At 70.1% G+C, this 22,977-nt stretch overlaps 2 protein-coding genes across 2 annotated transcripts; both read right to left on the reverse strand.

Moving 5' to 3' along the window:
* Positions 1-283: 283 nt before the first annotated feature.
* Positions 284-5,700, reverse strand: LOC149523824 (epidermal differentiation-specific protein-like). Its single transcript, XM_089781295.1, has 2 exons — positions 4,270-5,700; positions 284-2,034 (listed from the first exon to the last, which is right to left on the reverse strand). Exon 2 carries the CDS (start codon positions 2,026-2,028, stop codon positions 934-936), a length of 1,095 nt encoding a protein of 364 aa, XP_089637421.1. The 5' UTR covers positions 2,029-2,034; positions 4,270-5,700; the 3' UTR covers positions 284-933.
* A 3,361-nt stretch (positions 5,701-9,061) lies between these two features.
* Positions 9,062-22,555, reverse strand: LOC149523825 (G protein-coupled receptor 22-like). Its single transcript, XM_089781294.1, has 2 exons — positions 22,364-22,555; positions 9,062-12,703 (listed from the first exon to the last, which is right to left on the reverse strand). Exon 2 carries the CDS (start codon positions 12,693-12,695, stop codon positions 11,457-11,459), a length of 1,239 nt encoding a protein of 412 aa, XP_089637420.1. The 5' UTR covers positions 12,696-12,703; positions 22,364-22,555; the 3' UTR covers positions 9,062-11,456.
* Positions 22,556-22,977: the final 422 nt, after the last annotated feature.

Consider the following 22,977-nt stretch of genomic DNA (forward strand, 5'->3'; position numbering starts at 1 on the left):
GTGAGGCGGTGCTGGGGGGGCACAGGGAGCACTGGGGTGTCTGAGGGGAGGTGGGGGATGGGTTATAACCTCTCCCCTGTGTGAGGTGGGGCTGGGGGGCACAGGGAGCACTGGGGTGTCTGAGGGGAGGTGGGGGATGGGTTATAACCTCTCCCCTGTGTGAGGTGGGGCTGGGGGGGCACAGGGAGCACTGGGGTGTCTGAGGGGAGGTGGGGGATGGGTTATAACCTCTCCCCTGTGTGAGGTGGGGCTGGGGGGGCACAGGGAGCACTGGGGTGTCTGAGGGGAGGTGGGGGATGGGTTATCACCTCTCCCCTGTGTGAGGGGGGCTGGGGGGCACAGGGAGCACTGGGGTGTCTGAGGGGAGGTGGGGGAGGGGTTATCACCTCTCCCCTGTGTAAGAGGGGGGCTGGAGGGCACAGGGAGCACTGGGGTGTCTGAGGGGAGGTGGGGGATGGGTTATCACCTCTCCCCTGTGTAAGAGGGGGGCTGGGGGGCACAGGGAGCACTGGGGTGTCTGAGGGGAGGTGGGGGAGGGGTTATCACCTCTCCCCTGTGTAAGGAGGCTGGGGGGCACAGGGAGCACTGGGGTGCCTGACACTGCCCAGCCCCACCGTGGGCCACAGGAGCAGCGTGTGGGCCCATGCCTGCAGTGCGGTCTCGGGGTAACCCAGGGAAAGGGCCCAGCCACGCTGGCAAAACCGCTTCTCCGCAGGCCACCCTGCCAAGGGCTGGGCAGGACCCCGACCCCAGCCAGCCGCTGGAGGAGAAGGCAGCGTGACGGGGACGGCGAGCAACCGCCGCCGGGGGCTGCAAAGCGCCCTCGGGATCAGCACCAAGCCGGGCCCCATCGGCAGCGCCTGTGCCACTCACCTGCCCCTCACCCCCAAGAGCTCTTACGCCCCCCCAGTGCCGGGGCCAGCAGGGAGTGGCTCAGGGCGCGGGGGGCGGGGGAGGGGCGGGTTTCATGGTGTACTTGGTGCTGACGGTGTGCCCCGACACACAGCGGTACTCCCCCGGCTCCGTCGTGGTGCGCTCGTTCTGCTGGATGGTGAGCTCCACCGGCACCGAGATGGTGGCCTCCTTGCGCACCACGTGGATGGTCAGCTCGGTGCGAGGCGGGATCTTGGCGGGCAGGACCACCTCCACCCGCTCCCGCCGGGTGCTGGACTCGCTCCGCCCCTTCTCCACCGTGAAGACGTTGGCGGCCTCCACGGCCAGCGAGAAGGAGAGCCCGACCCGCAGGCTGGTGGCGTTGCTGAACCGGAAGCTCTGCAGCGTGGTGGTGATGTACTCCCGGCTGCTGCCGGTGGTGAAGCTCTGCTCCAGGTCCGTGGCGTTCACCCCCACGATCTCGTCGATCAGCACGTCCCGCTCGTCCTCCACCCGGCGCTGCTCCCACAGCAGGCGGGCCGTGACGCTGGGGCGCCCGGGCAGCAGCGGGCGCAGGTGGGACAGGCTGTTGTGGAAGGCCAGCTCCAGCTTGTAGTCGGGCAGGCGCTCGCCCGGCCAGGCGATGTGGTACCAGCCCCCGCGGTCCGGGTGCTTGTACAGCAGCCACACGCCCCGCTGCACCACGTGCGAGGAGACCCGGTCGTTGAAGTAGCCGTAGGTGAGGTTGGTCTCCTCCGTCACCACCTTGCTCTGGCCGGCGCAGTGGGGGCGCTCGTACAGGGTGATCTGGGGGTCGGCCAGGTCGTGGTGCACCAGCCGCAGGGACGAGAAGGTCTTGCTCTTGGCCACTGCTTGGTAGTCGCCCTCCTCGAAGGCGTAGGCGTCGCCCTCGTACTTGGGGGCCGTGTAGGCGATCCAGGGCTGCCCCACCACCCGCAGCGAGCAGATGCAGTCGCCGAAATCCACCTCGTGCAGGTCGGGCACGTCGGACGTGAACTCGCGGCTCAGCCCCTCGAAGCCGGCGTGCTCGTACACCACGATGGCGTTGCGGCCGGGCGGCAAGGGGGCCTGCAGTGCCGCCTGGCCCGGCTCGGCCCGCCCCACGTCGCACAGCGCAATGCTGGCCAGCGCCATCCCTCGCTGCCGGGGAGAAGGGGCCGAGGGTCACCCGGGGCTGGCTGCCTCCGCGAGCACGAGGGCGGCAGCTCCGGCCCAGGCCCGAACCACCACGCCACCCTCCCCGGGCAGGACGCCGGAGGGACCCTCCCCCCGACGGCTCCTGCTCAGCCCAGCCCAGCCTGGTCGGTTTCTTTCTTTAAACATTTAGGCTGCGGCTACACTGCCCCTCTCTTGCCAAAAGTCCTATGCAAATGAGGCTAAGCGTGGCATTTCGCCATGCCTCATTTGCATAATGAAGGAGACTCCGTGTTTGCGCAAGAGGCTTTTGCACAAAAAGGAGCCGACTACACAGCTCCCTGTTGTGCAAAACCCCCTCTGGCACAAGAGCCGTTCTTCCGGAAAAAAATGTGGAAGAGCGGCTCTTGTGCAAAACCCTCTTGTGCAAAAACAGAGCCACATTAATAATGCAACGGAGGGCTGGGGGGGCACAGGGAACAGTGAGGGGAGGTGGGGGATGGGTTATCACCTCTCCCCTGTGTAAGGGGGGCTGGGGGTGCACAGGGAGCACTGGGGTGTCTGAGGGGAGGTGGGGGATGGGTTATCACCTCTCCCCTGTGTAAGGGGGCTGGGGGGCACAGGGAGCACTGGGGTGTCTGAGGGGAGGGGGGATGGGTTATCACCTCTCCCCTGTGTAAGGGGGGCTGGGGGGCACAGGGAGCACTGGGGTGTGTGAGGGGAGGTGGGGGATGGGTTATAACCTCTCCCCTGTGTAAGGGGACTGGGGGGCACAGGGAGCACTGGGGTGTCTGAGGGGAGGTGGGGGATGGGTTATAACCTCTCCCCTGTGTAAGGGGGGCTGGGGGGGCACAGGGAGCACTGGGGTGTCCGAGGGGAGGTGGGGGATGGGTTATCACCTCTCCCCTGTGTGAGGGGGGCTGGGGGGGCACAGGGAGCACTGGGGTGTCTGAGGGGAGGTGGGGGATGGGTTATCACCTCTCCCCTGTGTAAGGGGGGCTGGGGGGCACAGGGAGCACTGGGGTGTGTGAGGGGAGGGGGGGATGGGTTATCACCTCTCCCCTGTGTGAGGGGGGCTGGGGGGGCACAGGGAGCACTGGGGTGTCCGAGGGGAGGTGGGGGATGGGTTATCACCTCTCCCCTGCGTAAGGGGGGCTGGGGGGGCACAGGGAGCACTGGGGTGTCTGAGGGGAGGTGGGGGATGGGTTATCACCTCTCCCCTGTGTGAGGGGGGCTGGGGGGGCACAGGGAGCACTGGGGTGTCCGAGGGGAGGTGGGGGATGGGTTATAACACACCCAGGGGGCTGTGAGGGTTGAGGACAACCTGGTGGGGGCTGGGACCTCTTTCCCTGGGCCCTGCCCCCCCCCCCCCGGGCCCACACCCCATGCCCCAGGCCCAGCCAGCTGGGACTTGCCCCAGCCAGGCGCTCCCAGCCCTTCCCATGGGACGCGGGGCAGGAATTACCGGCCGGGGTGGTTAGCAGCCTGGTGCCGCCCCCAGACTCCTGCTCAGGCTCCCTCCAAAGCCGCCGGCCCTGGCAGAGCTCTCCGGAGAGCGGAGCCTCGGCCCGGTGGCTGAGCGGGGGAAGGGAGCAGCCGGGTGGTCCCCCTCCCTCACTGCCCCCGTGCGATGGCATCTCTCCGGCAGCCCCTCCCCGCGCACCTGCGGGCCGCATGCCAGCCCCTGCCATGCCCAGCCGCGATCCCCGGCAGCCCTGCCCCGCGGAGCCCTCCAAGGGAGCAGCTCGCGTCCGCTGCGGCCCCCGCCCTGGGCCGGCGAGCCTGGGGCAGGAGGGGCCCAGACACCGCTGGGCCCAGCCTGGGATTCGGTTGCACAGGACGGGCATTGGCGCTGAGATCACTGGATTCAGCCAGGACCTCGCGTCTCTCTGCCCCGGCTGCCCACCCAGAACAGGCAGCTTGGCAGCAGGCCGCACGGAGGAAGGTGCTGCTGCCGGGGCCTTTCCCCTGGCTCCCCGCACCACTGGGAGCCATCTCCCTTCGGGGCCATGCACCCTCCAGCACCAGCTCCAGCGCCCGGTGGCCAGACCCTCCGGGACTTCGGCAGGTCGGATGCAGCGATTCAGAGCGCCGCGCTGGGACAGCCCTAACTTCCCCAGCCCCGTGCCGGGGGGCAGGGGCGCTGCAGCCTTGGGTGTCTGGCTGGCCCGGCACGGCCCCATCCCCTCGGGGTGGTGCTGCCAGGCTGCCCCATCGGCCTCGCCCCACCAGACCCCTTACCTGGGCAGTTCGCAGCCTTCTCCGGGAGCGCAGCGCGTCCTGCTCCCTCCGCGCCCACGGCCAGCTCTGTGTGGGGTGGGACGGGCCCTGCTGCTGTCAGGACTTGACTCACCGGCTGCTGGCAACACCCTGCCCGTGTGGCCCGGAGCCGCCAGCCTCGCCCAGGGAGGAGGGTGCCTGGCTGTGGGGAGAGGGGCAGCGGCAGGGTGCCGGCCTGGCTGTGACCCCGACCCTGCACCCCGTCCGCAGCCAGACGGGACCCCCGGCCAGTCGAGCAAGGAGGGTCCATTGCTGCTCCCAGACACAGCGCCGCGCGGGGCCACGGAGCCATCGGGGGACGGGCCGACAGCCTCGTTCCCGTGGGGGGAGGGGTTCACAGGCCCCTGAGCCCCCTGTCCTGTTAGTCGGCTTCCTCTCTGCTCCCCCCTCAGCCCCCCTCGCCCCCCCTTCCTCTGCTCAAACCCCTTCCCCAGGCCCGGTGGGAAGTCGCTAGGCATGGCCCACGTGCCCCCCCCCGCTGGGCAGTGCTACAGACACCAGCCAGTAGGGGTCACCACAGCCCACACCCATCCCAGCGCAGGGGGACCCCGGGTCACGGAGCAGACAGCCCCCCCCGTCACACCTCTCCCCCCGCCGAGAGTGAACCGAGCGGGTCCCTCTGCTTGTGGCCTGGGGATGTTCGGGCCCCGCCGGGTACAGCAGTGCCTTGGCTTGGGCCGGCCATGGCGCTGCCCTGCAGGGGCCGGCTCCCCCCGTTCGGCGGCTGCACGGCTTTGAGGGGCCGGCGCGGGCCCCTCTCTACGGTCGCACCAGCCCTGCCGCTTCCCCGGGCTCTGCCCCCGTCTCCCTGGCCGGGCCACGAGCCCAGCGAGCCTTTCCCGGAAAGCCAGGACGTCCCCCACCCCGACTCTCCATCTGGGGAGGCCTCCCCCCCACAACTCTCTCAGCAAGCCCAGGGCCCCCTGGCTTGGTTGGGGGAACCAGCCAGACCCTTGGGGCACCCCCTGTGCAGACGGGGGGGGCAGGGACTCATCCCAGTCCTGCGGGTGCCGGTGCATGAAGGCCTCCAGCGTCTGCTTCAGGGTCCCCTGGAATCTCCCCACTGGCCTGCTGGAGTGGGCACCATACCCGTCCCTGCCGTGGAGGTAACTCCTCCGCTGCTGTCCCCCCCTTTTCCCATCCTGGTCCCCGTTGTGTCACCCAAACCGTCCCTATCGCCTTCCCAAAGATCCGCCAGTGCCACCCCCGCGAGGGCCGTCACGTTCCCGCTAGCAGCGGGCGGCCCTTCGGGGGTCGCTTTCGTATCCCCGGTCCCCAATCCATTAGGGGCTGCCTTGTTCCCTCCGCCGCCTCCTTCCCTGCCGGGGTCGGGGGCGGGCAGCGCGGCGCCAGCAGTAACGGCGCCGCGTCGGGGATCGGATCCCTGCTTGCCCGTCTCCGTGGCCCGCGAGCTTCATCCGGGGGCCCGGACGGAGGAGAATCCTGGCTCCCCCTCGGCGCTGAGGAGTGAGCTGCGCCAATTCCTCGCGGATAACCGCGGGGCAAAAGGAAAGGTGCAGCTCGCCCTCCAGCGCTGGGGGGACTTCCATTCCATCCTCCAGGCCACTAGAGCCCTGTTGCAGGAGGGGAGAGGGACCAGTAGGCAGGACGACGCGGCCTACCGTCAGACCCGCAGGTTTCGGGACGCTCTCCTGACCTTCGGGTCGGGGAGCGGCCTGCTGCGGGGCCTGCGTGAGGCCGCCGACTCGCCTGCCCGCGAGGATCCACCCCAGCCCTCAACATGACTTGTACCACCTTCGCGACGCTGAACGCCCGGGGCTGTAGGGCGGGTCTCCGCAGGAGCCGGGTGCTCTCCTTCCTCCGGGAGGGGGGGTGCTCGGTGGCTTTCCTGCAGGAGACCCACACGACTCCAGCCGTCGAGGCTGGCTGGCGGCTGGAGTGGGGGGACGGGGTGTACTTCAGTCACCTCAGCGCTCGCTCGGCCGGGGTGGCCACCCTGTTCTCCCCTGCCCTACGGCCCGAGGTGCTGGGGACCGCCGAGGTTGTCCCGGGCCGCCTGCTGCACGTCCGGGCCCGCGTGGAGGGGTGGACGTTGAACCTGGTCAACGTCTATGCCCCGAACGCGGGCCCGGACCAGGTCACCTTTTATCGGCAGGCGGCCCCCTTCCTCGGCACTCTGGATCCTCGCGAGGGCCTGGTCCTGGGCGGGGACTTCAACACCACCCTCGATGACCAGGACCGTGTAGGACTCGCGAACTGCCAGGCCGTGGCGGACGTCCTCAGGGAGATCGTGGAACATCACTCCCTGGTGGACGTCTGGCGGGACCACCACCCGGACGACAGTACCACCTTCACTTTCGTCCGGGTGGGGAAAACACGGTCGAGCCACTCCCGGTTGGATCGCATCTACCTATCACAATTCCATCTGGCGCGGGCCCACTCCTCCAGCATCCGGCCGGCCCCGTTCACGGACCACCATTTGGCGTCCGTGAAGGCCTCTCTGACCTCGGAGAGGCTGGGGCCGGCCTATTGGCACTTTAACAATAGCTTGCTGGAGGACGTGGGCTTCGTGGCGTCCTTCCGGGAGTTCTGGCAGGCCTGGCGGGGGCAGCGGCCCGCCTTCCCCTCAGCGCGGCGATGTTGGGATGTGGGGAAGGTGCGCGCCCGGCTCTTCTGCCGTGACTACTCCCGGGGCGCCAGCCGGCGGAGGGATGCGGCGATAGAGCAGTTGGAACGGGAGGTCTTGAAGCTTGAGAGGCGCCTGGCATCCGCCCCCGAGGATCCACTCCTCCGCGAGGCGTACCGGGAGAAGCGGGAGGAGCTCCGGGCCCTGGAAGATCACAGGGCCCGGGGCGCTTTTGTCCGATCCCGCATCCACCTCCTTCGGGAGATGGATCGCGGCTCCCGCTTCTTCTATGCCCTGGAGAAAAGGAGGGGGGCAAAAAAGCACGTCACCTGCCTTCTGGCAGAGGACGGCACCCCCCTCACGGATCCGGCGGAGATGCGTGGAAGGCCCAGGGCCTTCTACGCCAGTTTGTTCTCCCCGGATCCGACCGAAGCCGACGCCTGCAGGGCGCTCTGGACCGAGCTCCCGACGGTCAACGCGGGCGACCGAGACCGGGTGGAGCTGCCTCTCACTCTGGCCAAGTTCTCGGAAGCCCTCCGTCTCATGCCCAACAACAAAACCCTGGGCATGGACGGGCTGACCGTGGAGTTCTACCGCGTGTTCTGGGACGTCCTCGGCCCAGACCTCGTCACCGTCTGGGCCAAGTCCTCGGAGAGCGGGGTCCTCCCTCTGTCGTGCAGGCGAGCGGTGCTCGCCTTACTGCCGAAGAGGGGGGACCTCCGCGACCTACGGAATTGGCGTCCCGTCTCGCTCCTCAGCACGGACTACAAGATCGTAGCGAAAACCATCTCGCTGCGACTGCGGTCTGTGCTGGCGGACGTGATCCATCCCGACCAGACCTACACCGTCCCGGGCCGTAGTATATTTGATAACTTGTATTTGGTCCGGGATCTCTTAGAGCTCGGGTGTAGGGACGGCTTGTCGTTCGCCCTCCTGTCCCTGGACCAGGAGAAGGCGTTCGACAGGATGGACCACGGGTATCTCCTGGGCACCCTGCAGGCCTTCGGCTTCGGGCCCCGGTTTGTGGGTTTTCTCCGGGTGCTGTACACCCTCGCGGAGTGTTTGGTCAGGCTCAACTGGACCCTGACCGAGCCGGTCAGCTTCGGGCGGGGGGTGCGTCAGGGGTGTCCGCTGTCGGGCCAGCTGTACGCTCTGGCGATCGAGCCCTTCCTCTGTCTCCTCCGTAGGAGGTTGACGGGGTTGGTGCTTCGGGAGCCGGAGCTGCGGCTGGTCCTGTCGGCGTACGCCGATGACGTGCTCCTCGTGGTCCAGGACCCGGGCGACCTGGCGCGGGTGGAGGCTTGCCAAGCCGTCTACTCGGCAGCCTCCTCCGCCCGGGTCAACTGGGTCAAGAGCTCTGGCCTGGTGGTCGGGGATGGGTGGCGGGCCGGCTCCCTCCCACCCGCGCTTCAGGCCATCAGGTGGAGCGCGGGTCCGCTGCTCTATCTGGGCGTCTATTTATCCACCACGCATCCTTCTCCGCCGGAAAACTGGCAAGGTTTGGAGGGCAGGGTGGGTGAGCGGCTGCGGAGATGGACAGGACTGCTCCGGTGTCTCTCCCTTCGCGGGAGGGCGCTGGTGCTAAATCAGCTGGTCCTGTCCATGCTCTGGCACCGGCTCAACACCCTGCGCCCGGCCCCGGAGGTCCTGGCCAAGCTCCAGAGGGCAGCTTTGGGGTTCTTTTGGCCAGGACTGCACTGGGTCTCTGCAGGGGTCCTGTCCCTCTCCCTGGAGGAGGGGGGCCAGGGCCTGGTCTGCATGCGCAGCCAGGTCCAGACCTTCCGCCTCCAGGCCCTGCAGAGACTCCTCTTCAGTGCAGGTAGTCCGGCATGGGGCACTTTGGCGCGCGCCTTCCTCCGCCGCCTCCGAGGGCTCCGATACGACCGGCAGCTCTTCTTTATCCACCCGAGGGGTCTTCCGCGAGACCTCTCAGAGCTGCCGGAATTCTACCAGGACCTCCGCCAGACCTGGAAGCTGTTTTCGGCGACCAGGTCCGTTGTGGCCTCCGAGGGGGCAGACCTCCTCGCGGAGCCCCTGCTCCACAATCCAGCCTTGTGCGTGCAGGTGGCGGAGTCTCCCTCGGTGCGCCGGAGGCTGATCCTGGCAGAAACCACCATGGTCAGGGACCTCCTGGACTATGACAGGGGGGACTGGGTGGATCCCCGAGCGCTCGCTCGGTGCATGGGGCTCTCCACCCCCCGAACCCCTCTGCGCCTACTCCGGGAGGTGAAGGCGGCTTTGCCGCGGCCCGCTCTCGACTTCCTGCAGTGGTCCGTGCGAGAGGGTACGCCCTGCCCCTCCCCTCCTGCAAACCCTCCGTCCCTTATTATTGGGCCCCTGTTCCACGGGCCCCCCCGGCCTCCCCATCCCTGGACCCCCAGCCGGCTGCAAAATCTGCAGCCGGTCTGTTTCCAAACCGCGCCCAGAGAACATCTGTACACGCTCGTGCTCCACACCCTGCATTTCCCCACCCTCGTGTCCCGCCCTGATACCAAATGGCGGGACTATCTCAGACCCGTAGAGGGTGGGGAACCCCGATGGGCCAGCGTCTATTCTGATCTAATTCCGCGGCCCATCGGGGACATCAGTTGGCGGCTCCTTCACGGAGTCGTGAGCACGGGCGTGTACTTGGCGCGGTTCACCCCCATCCCGGACACCTGCCTTTCTGTGGCGTGAGGGAGAACCTGGCGCACGCCTACCTGGAATGCGCCAGGGTGCAGCCCCTATTCCGGCTCCTTCAGAACCTCTTATTGAGGTTCTGGCTGCACTTTTCCCCCCACCTATTCATTTACGCACACCCTATCCGTGGCCCCACAAAGTCGCGAGACCTCCTCGTCAACCTGCTCCTGGCTCTAGCTAAGAGCACCATCTACAATACCAGGAGCAGGATGCTGGACGAGGGGGTTCTCTGCGACTGGGGGGCCTATTTCCGTTCCTCCCTGGTTTCACGAATCCGGGCAGAGTTCCTCTGGGCGGCGCCCACTGGCTCCATCGACTGCTCTGAGGAGCGGTGGGCGCTGTCCAGGGTTCTCTGCTCGGTGTCCCCGTCCGGCTCCCTTATTTTGAACCTCTAGCCCGCACCCCTTGATCCTTTTGTCATTATTTGTCCCAAGCAATCAGTTGGACATGGGTCCAGTGTCCCTCCCATAAGGCTGGGGAGGTGAGCCGGGCCCCGTGCGTCTCCCACAAGCACCGGAGCGGGGCCGACGGGCAGTGGATCCCTGGTCCGTGAGGACCCCTGGGGGACCCCCCTGCTGGAAAGGGCCGGCAGCGCGTCTGCCACCGTGTCTGCCTGGCTAGAGGGCAGGGCCACGGCCCCGGGGCAGCGCGTAGCAAGATCCACCACCAGGATGTATTGGTTCCCCGTCTGGGTGGCCTGGCCAAGGGCACCACTATCTCTATCGCTGCCTTCCGGAACCAGTCCGGTCCCTCAGCCTCTGCAAGGGGGGGTCCGCCTGCACCTCCGCCTGGAATTCTGCAGCTGGGGCAGGGACAGGGACCTCCCCCCCCCGCCTGGGTCGAGCGCTCCAACCCTGCTGGGCCCCGTGTCTGCTGGGTCAGGACCCTGCGCCCCCTGCAGGGAGCCCGCCCCTGGCTCAGGGGTGCGAGCCCCTCGCTGGCTCTGGGTGTTTACCAGAGCCCTGTGGGGTCCTTCTGGCCAACCCCCTAGGGCTCCCCCATCAGCATCCCAGTGGGCAAGTGCCAGTGACCCCCACTTCCTTGGGGCCCTCCTTAGCCCCCCCATCTCAGATGCACCCGGGCTACGGGCACCTCGAACGGGTCCCGTCTCTGCCCCTCAGGGTCAGCTGGGCACCGTGTGGTCTGGGGCCACGACCTCGGGCCGGGCCAGCGTCACCTCCCCCGTGTCCCAGTCGCCCGTCACCGCCCTGCCAGCCGCCTGCAGGGGCACGAGGCTCTGGCTCCGCAGGGGCCGCCCTGCCCCACCCGGCACACGGAGAGACCCCGGGGGGCTGGCCCCCCTGAGCAGAGAGCGACCTGCCAGTGGCTCTTGCCCAGGCCCAGTGCCCGCCCGCAGGAGCAGAGCCGCAGGGCAGGGCAGGGAGAGGCCCTCGAGACCCAGGGTGCCCCACGCAGCTGCCTATTCCGCCGCCGGGCAAGGGCAGTGCTGAAGCAGCCTCCCACCGGCCCGTGCTGAGGCTGGGAACTCTCCTGGATGCTCAGGCAGCCAGAACCTGGAGGCGGGAGAGCCCTGCCCTGGGGTGGGGGCAGGGGGCTCAGGGTCTCTTTCAGCCCCCCAGGCAGCTCTGGCCCCGGGTGGAGCCGGGTCGGGGGCACAGCCCAGGGCCTGGCAGAGCCGTTCCCGATGCGGGAGCCGCACTGGGGCCTAGGCACAGATGCGGAGTCTGAGTTCCGGGCATGGAGCTCGGGCCAGCGCCCGGAGTCACCTCGAGGGACACAGCCGGTGCCACCAGCCTCTGCTCAGCCAGGGCGGGCGTGACGGGCCACCGCTTCTCCCCCGTGCCCAGAACGGGCAGGGCCACCGGAGCAGGCCCAGGGCAAGGCCGAGAGGTGGGGCCGGACCTCGGCGGGTGCCACCCACTCACTCCGCCAGCCCCTGGGCGAGGCTGCGCTGTGCCTGGCTGCTGCCCGCCCGGCGCCCCTTGGGGGGCTCCACCCAGGAGTTGTGTATGACAGCGCCCCCGGGCGCAGGGTCCACCTGCAGCACCGACACCACCCGCTTGGCCAGCCGGCTGCGGAGCGCGGCGCGGCACTTCTGGCGGGCGAAGGCGTAGAGCAGCGGGTGGAAGACGGCGGTGCCGTAGGCCAGAGCCAGGAAGCAGAGGCGCAGCTGGAGCAGCAAGGGGCTGGGCCCCACACACAGCACCAGCAGGTTGGCGATGGAGACGGGCGCCCAGCACACCAGGAAGGTGGAGACGATGATGAGCGACATCCTGAAGACCCGCCTCTGGCGCTCGCGGCGGTCACGGTGGCGCCGGACGGCTCGCCGGAGCGCCACGATGGCCGAGACCGAGGCCTGCACCCGCATGGGCTGGGGGGGCTGTGCCGGCCTCCGGGCCTCTCCGGCACCGGCGTGCGGCTCCGAGGCTTTCCGGCGCTTCCGGCGCTTGCTCTTGTGCCGCTGGCTCCGCGGGAGGCGCCCGCCCACGTGGATGTTGAGGGCCCGCAGGACCCGGGCGTAGGTAAGCAGCGTGACGGTGCCCGCGGCGAAGAAGGCCGGGATCTGCAGGAACAGGTGGGCGTAGGGGGCCAGGCGGGCGCGGGGCTGGGGCGGGCTGACGCACAGCGCCGTGCGGTTCTGCGGCACCAGCTGCGTTTCCAGGAAGGGCAGCAGGAAGCCGAGCAGCGAGAGCAGCCAGACAGCGGCCAGCAGCAGGCCGGCCCGGCTGGGCGTCAGCAGGCGGCGCGCCGGCCGCACCGAGATGTCGTAGCGGTCCAGGCCGATGACCAGCACGTTGGCGGCCGTGGCCACGCTGCTGAAGGTGACGCAGGCCTCGTGGAAGCAGCACAGCAGGGCCGCGTGGCGCTCCAGGGGCAGCAGCAGCACCAGCAGGGTGAGCGGAGCGCACACCAGGCACAGCAGCGTGTCCAGCACGTGCAGGTTCACCGTCACCACGTTGCTGACGGAGTCCACCAGGCCGGCCTGGGCGCAGTACAGCCCCAGCGCAGCCAGGTTGCCGCCGCAGCCCAGCAGGATCTCCAGCAGCAGGAAGCTGGCGAGCGAGACCTGGAAGCCCAGCGGGTAGGGCAGGTACCAGGCGGCGTCCGCGCCGGCCGCGTCCGCGCTCTCCAGCAGCGTGTCGTAGATGGCGCTCTCCATGGCGGGCCCTGCAGGGCGAAGGAGACAGGGCGTCAGGCCCCGACAGACAGCCCCCCCGGCCCCGGCGCCCCCGGCTCCCCCCTCCAGCCCCTCGGAGCGCTGCGGCTCCCACAGCTGGTCCCCTCTGGCTGGGGACTGCCGCAACCCTGAGAGCAGGCTGGGTTCTCCACCAACACCCCCTGCTCCCGCCCCACGGCCCCCCTGGCCCCGCCCTGCCAGTGCCCCTCACGGCCCCCGCTGGCCCCGCCCTGCCAGTGCCCCTCACGGCCCCCCTGGCCCCGCCCTGCCAGTGCCCCTCACGGCCCCCCTGGCCCCGCCCTGCCACTGCCCCTCACTGCCCCCGCTGGCCCCGCCCTGCCAGTGCCCCTCACGGCCCCCCTGGCCCCGCCCTGCCAGTGCCCCTCACGGCCCCCTGGCCCCGCCCTGCCAGTGCCCCTCACGGCCCCCCTGGCCCCGCCCTGCCAGTGCCCCTCACGACCCCCCTGGCCCCGCCTCCCCGCCCCCGCTGGCCCCGCCCTGCCAGTGCCCCTCACGGCCCCCGCTGGCCCCACCCTGCCAGTGCCCCTCACGGCCCCCCTGGCCCCGCCCTGCCAGTGCCCCTCACGGCCCCCGCTGGCCCCGCCATGCCAGTGCCCCTCACGGCCCCCCTGGCCCTGTCCTGCCAGTGCCCCTCACAGCCCCCCTGGCCCTGTCCTGCCAGTGCCCCTCACAGCCCCCCTGGCCCTGTCCTGCCAGTGCCCCTCACAGCCCCCCTGGCCCTGTCCTGCCAGTGCCCCTCACGGCCCCCGCTGGCCCCGCAGTGCCAGTGCCCCTCACGGCCCCCGCTGGCCCCGCCCTGCCAGTGCCCCTCACGGCCCCCCTGGCCCCGCCCTGCCAGTGCCCCTCACGGCCCCCCTGGCCCCGCACTGCCAGTGCCCCTCACGGCCCCCGCTGGCCCCGCCATGCCAGTGCCCCTCACGGCCCCCCTGGCCCCGCCCTGCCAGTGCCCCTCACGGCCCCCCTGGCCCTGCCCTGCCAGTGGCCCTCAGGGCCCCCCTGGCCCTGCCCTGCCAGTGCCCCCCCACTCCCGCCACGGCCCCCACTAGCCCCGCCCTGCCAGTGTCCCCCACTCCCACCCCATGGCCCCCCAACCCTGCCCTGCCAGCGCCCCCCCCCCCCCCACTCCCGCCGCACAGCCCCCGCTAGCCCCACCCTGCCAGTGCCCCCCATTCCCGCCGCACAGCCCCCCTGGCCCCGCCCTGCCAGTGCCCCCCACTCCCGCCGCACAGCCCCCGCTAGCCCCACCCTGCCAGTGCCCCCCACTCCCGCCGCACAGCCCCCCTGGCCCCGCCCTGCCAGTGCCCCCCACTCCCACCCCCCTTGGCCCCCCCTGCCACCCCCCCTGCCAGCGCCCCCCACTCCCACCCCACGGCCCCCCTGGCCCCGCCCTGCCAGCACCCCCCCACTCCCACCCCATGGCCCCCCCTAACCCCGCTCTGCCAGCGCCCCCCCACTCCCACCCCATGGCCCCCGCTGGCCCCGCAGTGCCAGTGCCCCCCACTCCCACCCACAGCCCCCGCTAGTCCCGCCCTGCCAGTGCCCCCCCACTCCCACCCCATGGCCCCCCCTAACCCCGCCCTGCCAGTGCCCCCCCCACTCCCTCCCCATGGCCCCTGCTAGCCCCGCCCTGCCAGTGCCCCCCCCACTCCCGCTGCATGGCTCCCGCTAGCCCCGCCCTGCCAGTGCCCCCCACTCCCACCCCATGGCCCCCCCTAACCCCGCCCTGCCAGTGCCCCCCCCACTCCCACTGCATGGCCCCCGCTAGGCCCCCCTGCCAGTGCCCCCCCACTCCTGCCATGGCCCCCGCTGGCCCCGCCCTGCCAGTGCCCCCCCCACTCCCTCCCCATGGCCCCTGCTAGCCCCGCCCTGCCAGTGCCCCCCCCACTCCCACCCCATGGCCCCCCCTAACCCCGCCCTGCCAGTGCCCCCCCATGCTGGGACTGAGGGCAGCAGCAGCGCTGGGGGGGGCAGGCGGGAGCTGGTATCTGTGGGGCGCTGGCTCCCCCACGCATACTGGGTCCCACAGAATCACATGCCCCCCCGGCAGCGAGGGGCACAGGTGGGAGCCAGTGCATGGGGGGGTGAGCCGCAGTGGGGGGGCTGTTACAGTCACTACTGGGGTGGGTGTGACGGCGCGGCTGGGACCCCGACCCTGCACCCGTCCACAGCCAGACGGGACCCCCGGCCAGTCGAGTAAAGACACAGCGCCGCGCGGGGCCACGGAGCCATCGGGGGAGGGGCCGACAGCCTCGTTCCCGTGGGGGGAGGGGTTCACAGGCCCCAGAGCCCCCTGTCCTGTTAGTCGGCTTCCTCCCTGCTCCCCCCTCAGCCACAGAGCCCACCCCCTCTGCTCTCGCGGGACGGGCCAGCTGGAGCACCAGAGGGTGCAGCCCAAGTCGAGGCCGGCGGAAAGCCCTGGCGGCGTTAGGAGCCAGAGCGGGGCTGCTTGGCGCCCGAGGCCAGGCGCGGGAGTCGTGGGGCTGAGCCCCGGCTAGGGGCACTGGGTCAAACACCCGCTGCTCTGTGGGTCCCTGAGCACTCCGGAGAAAACAGCCCAGAGGCCCCAGCAGCGGGTTCCCCGCGGACACAGGACCGCAGCCGCGGGTGAGCCAGCGCCCAGCTGACAGCAGCGATGCCCGAGGGTGGGGGGACGTGTTTGGGGTGCCACAGCCTGAGCGATTTCCAGGGGGCCCTGGGGCACGAGTTGTCGGCCGCAGTCTGTGCCGTGGGTCAGCGCCAGCCCCCCAGTGGCCGGGTGCAGCCTGGCCAGGCCCCACGGGCCACGTCCCACGAGCAGGCAGAGCGATGCCCTGCCCCATGAGACTCAGCAGGGCCAGCACCACAAGATGCAAACAGCTGCCGGCTGGGCGGAGGGATGGGACGGGGGAAGGGCAGCATTCCTGGGGAACCGTGGGCAAACCCGGCACTAGATGCCCTCGAAACCACAACTCTCCTCTGCAGCAGAGGCTGCCGAGTGCCCAACCCCCCTGGGCTGGACAGGGGCTCCTGGCGGCCGTGGGGAGAGCGGGCAGGTGGCAGCAACGGACACAGGCCGGAAGTGAGTGGCTGGAAGAGACAGTGGAAGCCAAGGGAGACAAGGGCAATAACCTCCAAGCCAGCCCAGCCACGGGCAATGGGACAGTGAGCACAGGCCCATCAGCCCAGCGTCCCGTCTGCCCACAGTGGCCAGGGCCAGGTGCCCCGAGGGAGCGAACAGAACAGGGAACTATCACATGATCCCTGCCCGGAAGCTAGGGACCCAGCCCTGCCCAGTCTGGCTCTCAGCCATTGATGGACCTAATCTCCATGAATCTATCTAGCCCTTTTTTTGAACCCTGTTAAATTCCTGGTCTTCACCACATCCTCTGGCGAGGAGTTCCACAGGTTGACTGTGCGCTGAGTGAAGAAAAACTTCCTTTTGTTTGTTTTAAACCTGATACCTGCTAATTGCATTTGGTGACCCCTAGTTCTTATGTTCTGGGAACAAGTAAATAACTTTTGCTTATTCACTTTCTCCACATTTGTCATGATTTTATAGACCTCTGTCAGACCCCCCTTAGTCTCCTCTTTCCTAAACTGAAAAATCCCCGTCTTCTTAATCTGTCTTCAGTTGGGACCTGTTCCTAAGCGCTCAGCATTTTTATTGTTCTTTTCTGAACCTTTCCCAAGGACAAGATATGTTTTTTGAGATGAGGAGACCATGTCTGTACACAGTGTTCAAGATGTGGGCGTTCCATGATTTTATACAGAGGCCGTAAGATATTCTCTGTCTTACTCTGTCCCTTTTTTAATGATTCCTAACATCCTGTTTGCTTTTTTGACGGCCGCTGCACACTGCGTGGACGTCTTCAGAGAACTGTCCACGACAGCTCCAAGATCGCTCTTGAGTAGTTGTAGCTAAATCAGTCCCCATCATACTGTATGTAGAGTTGGGGTCATTTTTCCAATGTGCGTCCCTTTGCATTCATCCACGTTCCATTTCATTTGCCATGTTGCTGCCCAGTCACTTAGCTCGGTGAGATCTTTGTGAAGCTCTTCCCAGTCTGCTTTGGGCTGAACTAGCTGGAGCAGCTTGGTGTCATCTGCAGATTTTTCCCCCTCCGTTTACCCCTTTCTCCAGATCGTTTATAAATAGGTTGAATGGGACGGGTCCCAGGACAGACCCTTGGGGGACCCCACTAGTTACCTCTCTCCACTCGGAAAACTGACCATTGATTCCTACCCTTTGCTTCCTGTCTTGTAACCAGTTCATTCCGTAGAGACCCAGTTTTAAGCACGAGAGGAGCAAGGGGACCCTGGCGGCATGAACGGGGACACGGCCCTTTCCCCTTCACTAGCGCCTTGGGGGGTTCCAACAGGGGCTGCTTTTAGCTGTGTCACGCGGGTAACCCCCTGATCGTGTGAGGGGCTGGCTGAGCGGGGCCCCGGGACAGCCTGGGTAGGGCGCCGCGCTCAGGCCAGGCAGCAGAGCGACTGGCACGGCCTCTCTGAAGCAGCCTGGATGCCCGTCGGCGGGTGGGGGGAGCGACACCGGGCTGGCGGAGCGCTATTTGCAGGCGTGACTCAGCGGGGCTGACGCGCTATAATTAGATTTCTGCCAAGCGGCTGAGCGGGGCCGCCTGACACGCACGTCCCGAGATCAGAGCAAGGTGCGTTCCTGCAGCCGGGCTCGAACCTGGCTCGTGTCCCTGGCGTGGGGGTGCCCGGGGCTAGTTGGCGTTTGTATCAATGACCTGGGAGAAAACACCAACTGGTCCCCAGGGAGGGGTGCAGATGGCAGCCCGATGGGGCCGTGGGCCCTGGCCCCAGCGATGAGCTCAGCGACCCAACGCACAGCCTGGACAGGAATGGGAGGCACAGGCAGTGGGAGCCAGGAGGGCGCTGCAGGCCCGGAGGGAGGCGGCGAGGGAGGCCCCGCGTGCTCCCTGCCGGTCGGTAGGGATGCGACAGCGCAGTCGATTAACCGACTGGCAAAAGCTGCCAGGCTCACGCTGTAGACGACACGCACCCCGGTGCCAGGAAATGGCCCCGACCCCGCTGCGGTGCTGCATGGGAAGTGCAGCGGGAGCCAGGCAGCCCGGCTCGGTTCCTCGCGCTGCTCCGGGAGCTCACAGCTGCCCCCAGACAGGAGCCGCTGCCACCCCCTGCTGCAGGGGCTGAGACAGGCTGGGCCGCGAGGGGATCTGCTCTGAAACTGGCTCCCTTCGCGAACCAGCTCCCGCCTGGCACCCCGCGCTGCTGCCTCTGGGACGGGGGGGGGCGGGCTGGCCGGAGCGGGGGCTCCGGAGACACAGGCAGGCAGAGCAGCTCCGTGGGCACCTGGGCGGGTCTGGCGCTGCTGGGGGCGCCCATAACACAGAGCTGGGGAGTGGCCCCGTCCCCACGGCGCCCCGCGGGGGGTCGGCTGACTCAGGGGCCTGGCGCAGGGCGCCCACGCCGGCTCAGCCCCATGCCAGGCGCGGGGCCACCAGGGCAGGCAGCCGGGCCAGAAGAGGGCTCCCGGGGGCTGCCCACTCCCCTGCAGCCGGAGCCAGGCCCTCCCCTAGGCCGGGCCAGCTGCCGGGCTCTGGGAGTGCCACGAGCTCTTGCCCGCTGGTGCAGCCGGGGCTGGCAGGCTCCGTGGGCGAGGCAGCCAGGAGAGCAGGTGGCCGCTGGGCTAACCACAGGCGGGGGCCAGGCCTGGCCGGCTCTGCCATCCAGAGAGAAGGGGCCTCTGGCAGGGAAGCCGCGAGCCAATGCCGTGCCCAGTCACTTGACCACGCCCACTCCCTAGGCCACGCCCTCATTCCTCGACCACACTCTCCCACTTCAACCACACCTGCTCCCCTGGCTCTGCAGGCCACGTCTCTCCCACAGCCGCTCCTCGGCCACGCCCTCCCACCTCGACCACGCCCTTCCTCCTCGGCCACGCCCACCCGCCTCGACCACGCCTGCTCCCCCAGCCACGTCTCTCCCACACCCGCTCCTCGGCCACACCCTGCCACCTCCACCACGCCTGCTCCCCCAGCCACGTCTCTCCCACACCCGCTCCTCGGCCACGCCCACCCACCTCGGCCACGCCCTCCCACCTCGGCCACACCTGCTCCCCCAGCCACGTCTCTCCCACAGCCGCTCCTCAGCCACGCCCTCCCACCTCGACCACGCCCTTCCTCCTCGGCCACGCCCACCCGCCTCGACCACGCCTGCTCCCCCAGCCACGTCTCTCCCACACCCGCTCCTCGGCCACGCCCACCCACCTCGGCCACGCCCTCCCACCTCGGCCACACCTGCTCCCCCAGCCACGTCTCTCCCACACCCGCTCCTCAGCCACGCCCACCCACCTCGGCCACACCTGCTCCCCCAGCCACGTCTCTCCCATGCCCGCAACTCAGCCACACCCTCGTGCCTTAACCACACCTGCTCCCCCGGTTCTGCCCACACCCCCGGCCACACCCTCCCGCTTGACCACGCCTGCTTCCCTGGCCCTGTCCACTCCCCCAGGCCCTATTAGATCCCACTGGCTCTGCCTGCTTCTCCTCAACTACACCTGCTCCCCATTCGACCCCCATCCCCGCCACTCCCCCCGACCACACCCGCAGCCCATCAGATTCCCTGGCCACGCCCACTCCCAGCCACCAGGGCCTGGCCACAGCCATTCAGGGTGCTCTGGACTCCCCGGAAGCTGGCAGCCATTGCGCAGGGCCGAAGCCGAAAGGGCACAGGAGGGAAGTGCTACCAAGGGCGGAGTGGGGCCCCCCAGACACAGCAACCCCATGCGCCAGCCAGCCGAGAGCTCGGGGCCCGGGAATCGCACTGCCTGCACCGGCCGGCTCTGCCTGGTAACATGTCCGCTCCTGCCCCGGGATCGCGCCCTGCACAGGCCGAGCGCCGTCTGCAGACTTGTGGCCAGGGGTGGCCATGACGGCTGCCCGCCACTGCCCGCCCCCGCGCCACCCCCTCCCCGGCACTGCCCGCCCCCGCGCCGCCCCCTGCCCGCCACTGCCCGCCCCCGCGCCGCCCCCTCCCCGGCACTGCCCGCCCCCGCGCCGCCCCCTGCCCGGCACTGCCCGCCCCCGCGCCCGCCCCCCCCCCCCGGCACTGCCCGCCCCCGCGCTGCCCCCTCGGCCGCCACTGCCCGCCCCCGCGCCGCCCCCTCCCCGGCACTGCCCGCCCCCGCGCCGCCCCCTGCCCGGCACTGCCCGCCCCCGCGCCGCCCCCTCCCCCGGCACTGCCCGCCCCCGCGCCGCCCCCTCCCCGGCACTGCCCGCCCCCCCGCCCCCCCCCGGCACTGCCCGCCCCCACGCCACCCCCTCCCCAGCACTGCCCGCCCCCACGCCACCCCCTCCCCGGCACTGCCCGCCCCCGCGCCAGCCTGGACCGACCCCAGCAGCGGGGCTGGAGTTGGGAGCTCCCCTGGCCGGGCAGGTCCCCAGCGCTGAGCCTCAGTCCATGAAACGCAAACACGCAGCTCCCCCCGCACAGGCTGGCTGGGCGCTGGACAATGCGCCAGGCCATGGGACGGGCACTGCGGGCAGGGGGCTGCACAAACACAGCAGGGACCACGGAGCTCAGCATCCCCCACCGGCTGCCCTGACCTCCCGTCTGGCCCCCAGCCCCCCAAGCACCGGCCCACCGTCAGGTACCCAGATGTCCTGGCCCCCAGCCCCCCAAGCACCGGCCCCCCGTCAGGTACCCAGGTGTCCTGGCCCCCAGCCCCCCAAGCACCAGCCCCCCGTCAGGTACCCAGGTGTCCTGGCCCCCAGCCCCCCAAGCACCAGCCCCCCGTCAGGTACCCAGGTGTCCTGGCCCCCAGCCCCCCAAGCACCAGCCCCCCGTCAGGTACCCAAGTGTCCTGGCCCCCAGCCCCCCAAGCACCAGCCCCCCGTCAGGTACCCAGGTGTCCTGGCCCCCAGCCCCCCAAGCACCAGCCCCCCGCCAGGTACCCAAGTGTCCTGGCCCCCAGCCCCCCAAGCACCAGCCCCCCGCCAGGTACCCAGGTGTCCTGGCCCCCAGCCCCCCAAGCACCAGCCCCCCCGCCAGGTACCCAAGTGTCCTGGCCCCCAGCCCCCCAAGCACCGGCCCCCCCACCAGGTACCCAAGTGTCCAGCCCCCCAAGCACCGGCCCCCGCCAGGTACCCAAGTGTCCTGCCCCCCAGCCCCCCAAGCACCGGCCCCCCGTCAGGTACCCAAGTGTCCTGGCCCCCAGCCCCCCAAGCACCGGCCCCCCCGCCAGGTACCCAAGTGTCCTGGCCCCCAGCCCCCCAAGCACCGGCCCCCCGTCAGGTACCCAAGTGTCCTGGCCCCCCAGCCCCCCAAGCACCGGCCCCCCCGCCAGGTACCCAAGTGTCCAGCCCCCCAGCCTCCCAAGCACCGGCCCCCCCGCCGGGTACCCAAGTGTCCTGGCCCTCCAGCCCCCCAAGCACCGGCCCCCCCGCCAGGTACCCAAGTGTCCAGCCCCCCAAGCACCGGCCCCCCACCAGGTACCCAAGTGTCCAGCCCCCCAAGCACCGGCCCCCCCGCCAGGTACCCAAGTGTCCAGCCCCCCAAGCACCGGCCCCCCCGCCAGGTACCCAAGTGTCCAGCCCCCCAAGCACCGGCCCCCCCGCCAGGTACCCAAGTGTCCAGCCCCCCAAAGCACCGGCCCCCCCGCCATGTACCCAAGTGTCCAGCCCCCCAAGCACCGCCCCCCCCCGCCAGGTACCCAAGTGTCCAGCCCCCCAAGCACCGCACCCCCCCCGCCAGGTACCCAAGTGTCCAGCCCCCCAAGCACCGGCCCCCCCGCCAGGTACCCAAGTGTCCAGCCCCCCAAGTGTCCAGCCCCCCAAGCACCGCCCCCCCCGCCAGGTACCCAAGTGTCCAGCCCCCCAAGCACCGCCCCCCCCCGCCAGGTACCCAAGTGTCCAGCCCCCCAAGCACCGCCCCCCCGCCAGGTACCCAAGTGTCCAGCCCCCCAAGCACCGCCCCCCCCCGCCAGGTACCCAAGTGTCCAGCCCCCCAAGCACCGGCCCCCCCGCCAGGTACCCAAGTGTCCAGCCCCCCAAGCACCGCCCCCCCCCGCCAGGTACCCAAGTGTCCAGCCCCCCAAGCACCGCCCCCCCCCGCCGGGTACCCAAGTGTCCAGCCCCCCAAGCACCGCCCCCCCCGCCAGGTACCCAAGTGTCCAGCCCCCCAAGCACCGCCCCCCCCGCCAGGTACCCAAGTGTCCAGCCCCCCAAGCACCGCCCCCCCCCGCCGGGTACCCAAGTGTCCAGCCCCCCAAGCACCGACCCCCCCGCCGGGTACCCAGGTGTCCAGCCCCCAAGCACCGCCCCCCCCCGCCAGGTACCCAAGTGTCCAGCCCCCCAAGCACCGACCCCCCCGCCGGGTACCCAGGTGTCCAGCCCCCCAAGCACCGCCCCCCCGCCGGGTACCCAGGTGTCCGGCCCCCCAGCCCCCCAAGCACCGCCCCCCCCGCCGGGTACCCAGGTGTCCGGCCCCCCAGCCCCCCAAGCACCGACCCCCCCGCCGGGTACCCAGGTGTCCGGCCCCCCAGGCCGTGGCCGGCCCAAGGTCACGCAGCCCCGCTGCAGGCTGCCCGGGGCGGGACGCTCCGCACGGCCGGGCCCCCCTCACCTCCCGCCCCGGGGCCCGCGGCGCCCCCGGACACTCACCCGGGCTCGGGGATGCAGCCGGGCGGCCCCGTACGACCCCTGCGCGCCGCGCCGCGCCGCTCCCCAGCGGCCGCCTCGTGGCCGCGCTGCGCGCCCCCGGCACATCTGGACCCAAGGGGGCGCGCGCTGCGCGGCTTCTCCAGCTTCACACCTGGAGCGCGCGGGGCTCGCGCTGAACAGCTGGACAACAGGTTTACCCCGCCCTCTCCCCCTCCCCTCTGCACAGCTGGAATAGCCCGCCCCGCCCCCCCCGCACAACAGGAATAGCCCGCTCTGCCCCGCCCCCCCGCACAACAGGAATAGCCCGCTCTGCCCCTCCGCACAGCTGGAATAGCCCGCTCTGCCCCGCCCCCCCGCACAACAGGAATAGCCCGCTCTGCCCCCCCCCCGCACAACAGGAATAGCCCGCTCTGCCCCCCCCTGCACAACAGGAATAGCCCGCTCTGCCCCGCCCCCCCCGCACAACAGGAATAGTCCGCCCTGCCCCCCCCCCGCACAACAGGAATAGCCCGCTCTGCCCCCCCCCCGCACAACAGGAATAGCCCGCTCTGCCCCCCCCCCCGCACAGCTGGAATAGCCCGCCCTGCCCCCCCCGCACAACAGGAATAGCCCGC

The sequence above is a fragment of the Pelodiscus sinensis genome, chromosome 11 (assembly GCF_052426305.1).
Source record: "Pelodiscus sinensis isolate ZL-2025 chromosome 11, ASM5242630v1, whole genome shotgun sequence".
NCBI classification, from domain to species: domain Eukaryota; kingdom Metazoa; phylum Chordata; order Testudines; family Trionychidae; genus Pelodiscus; species Pelodiscus sinensis.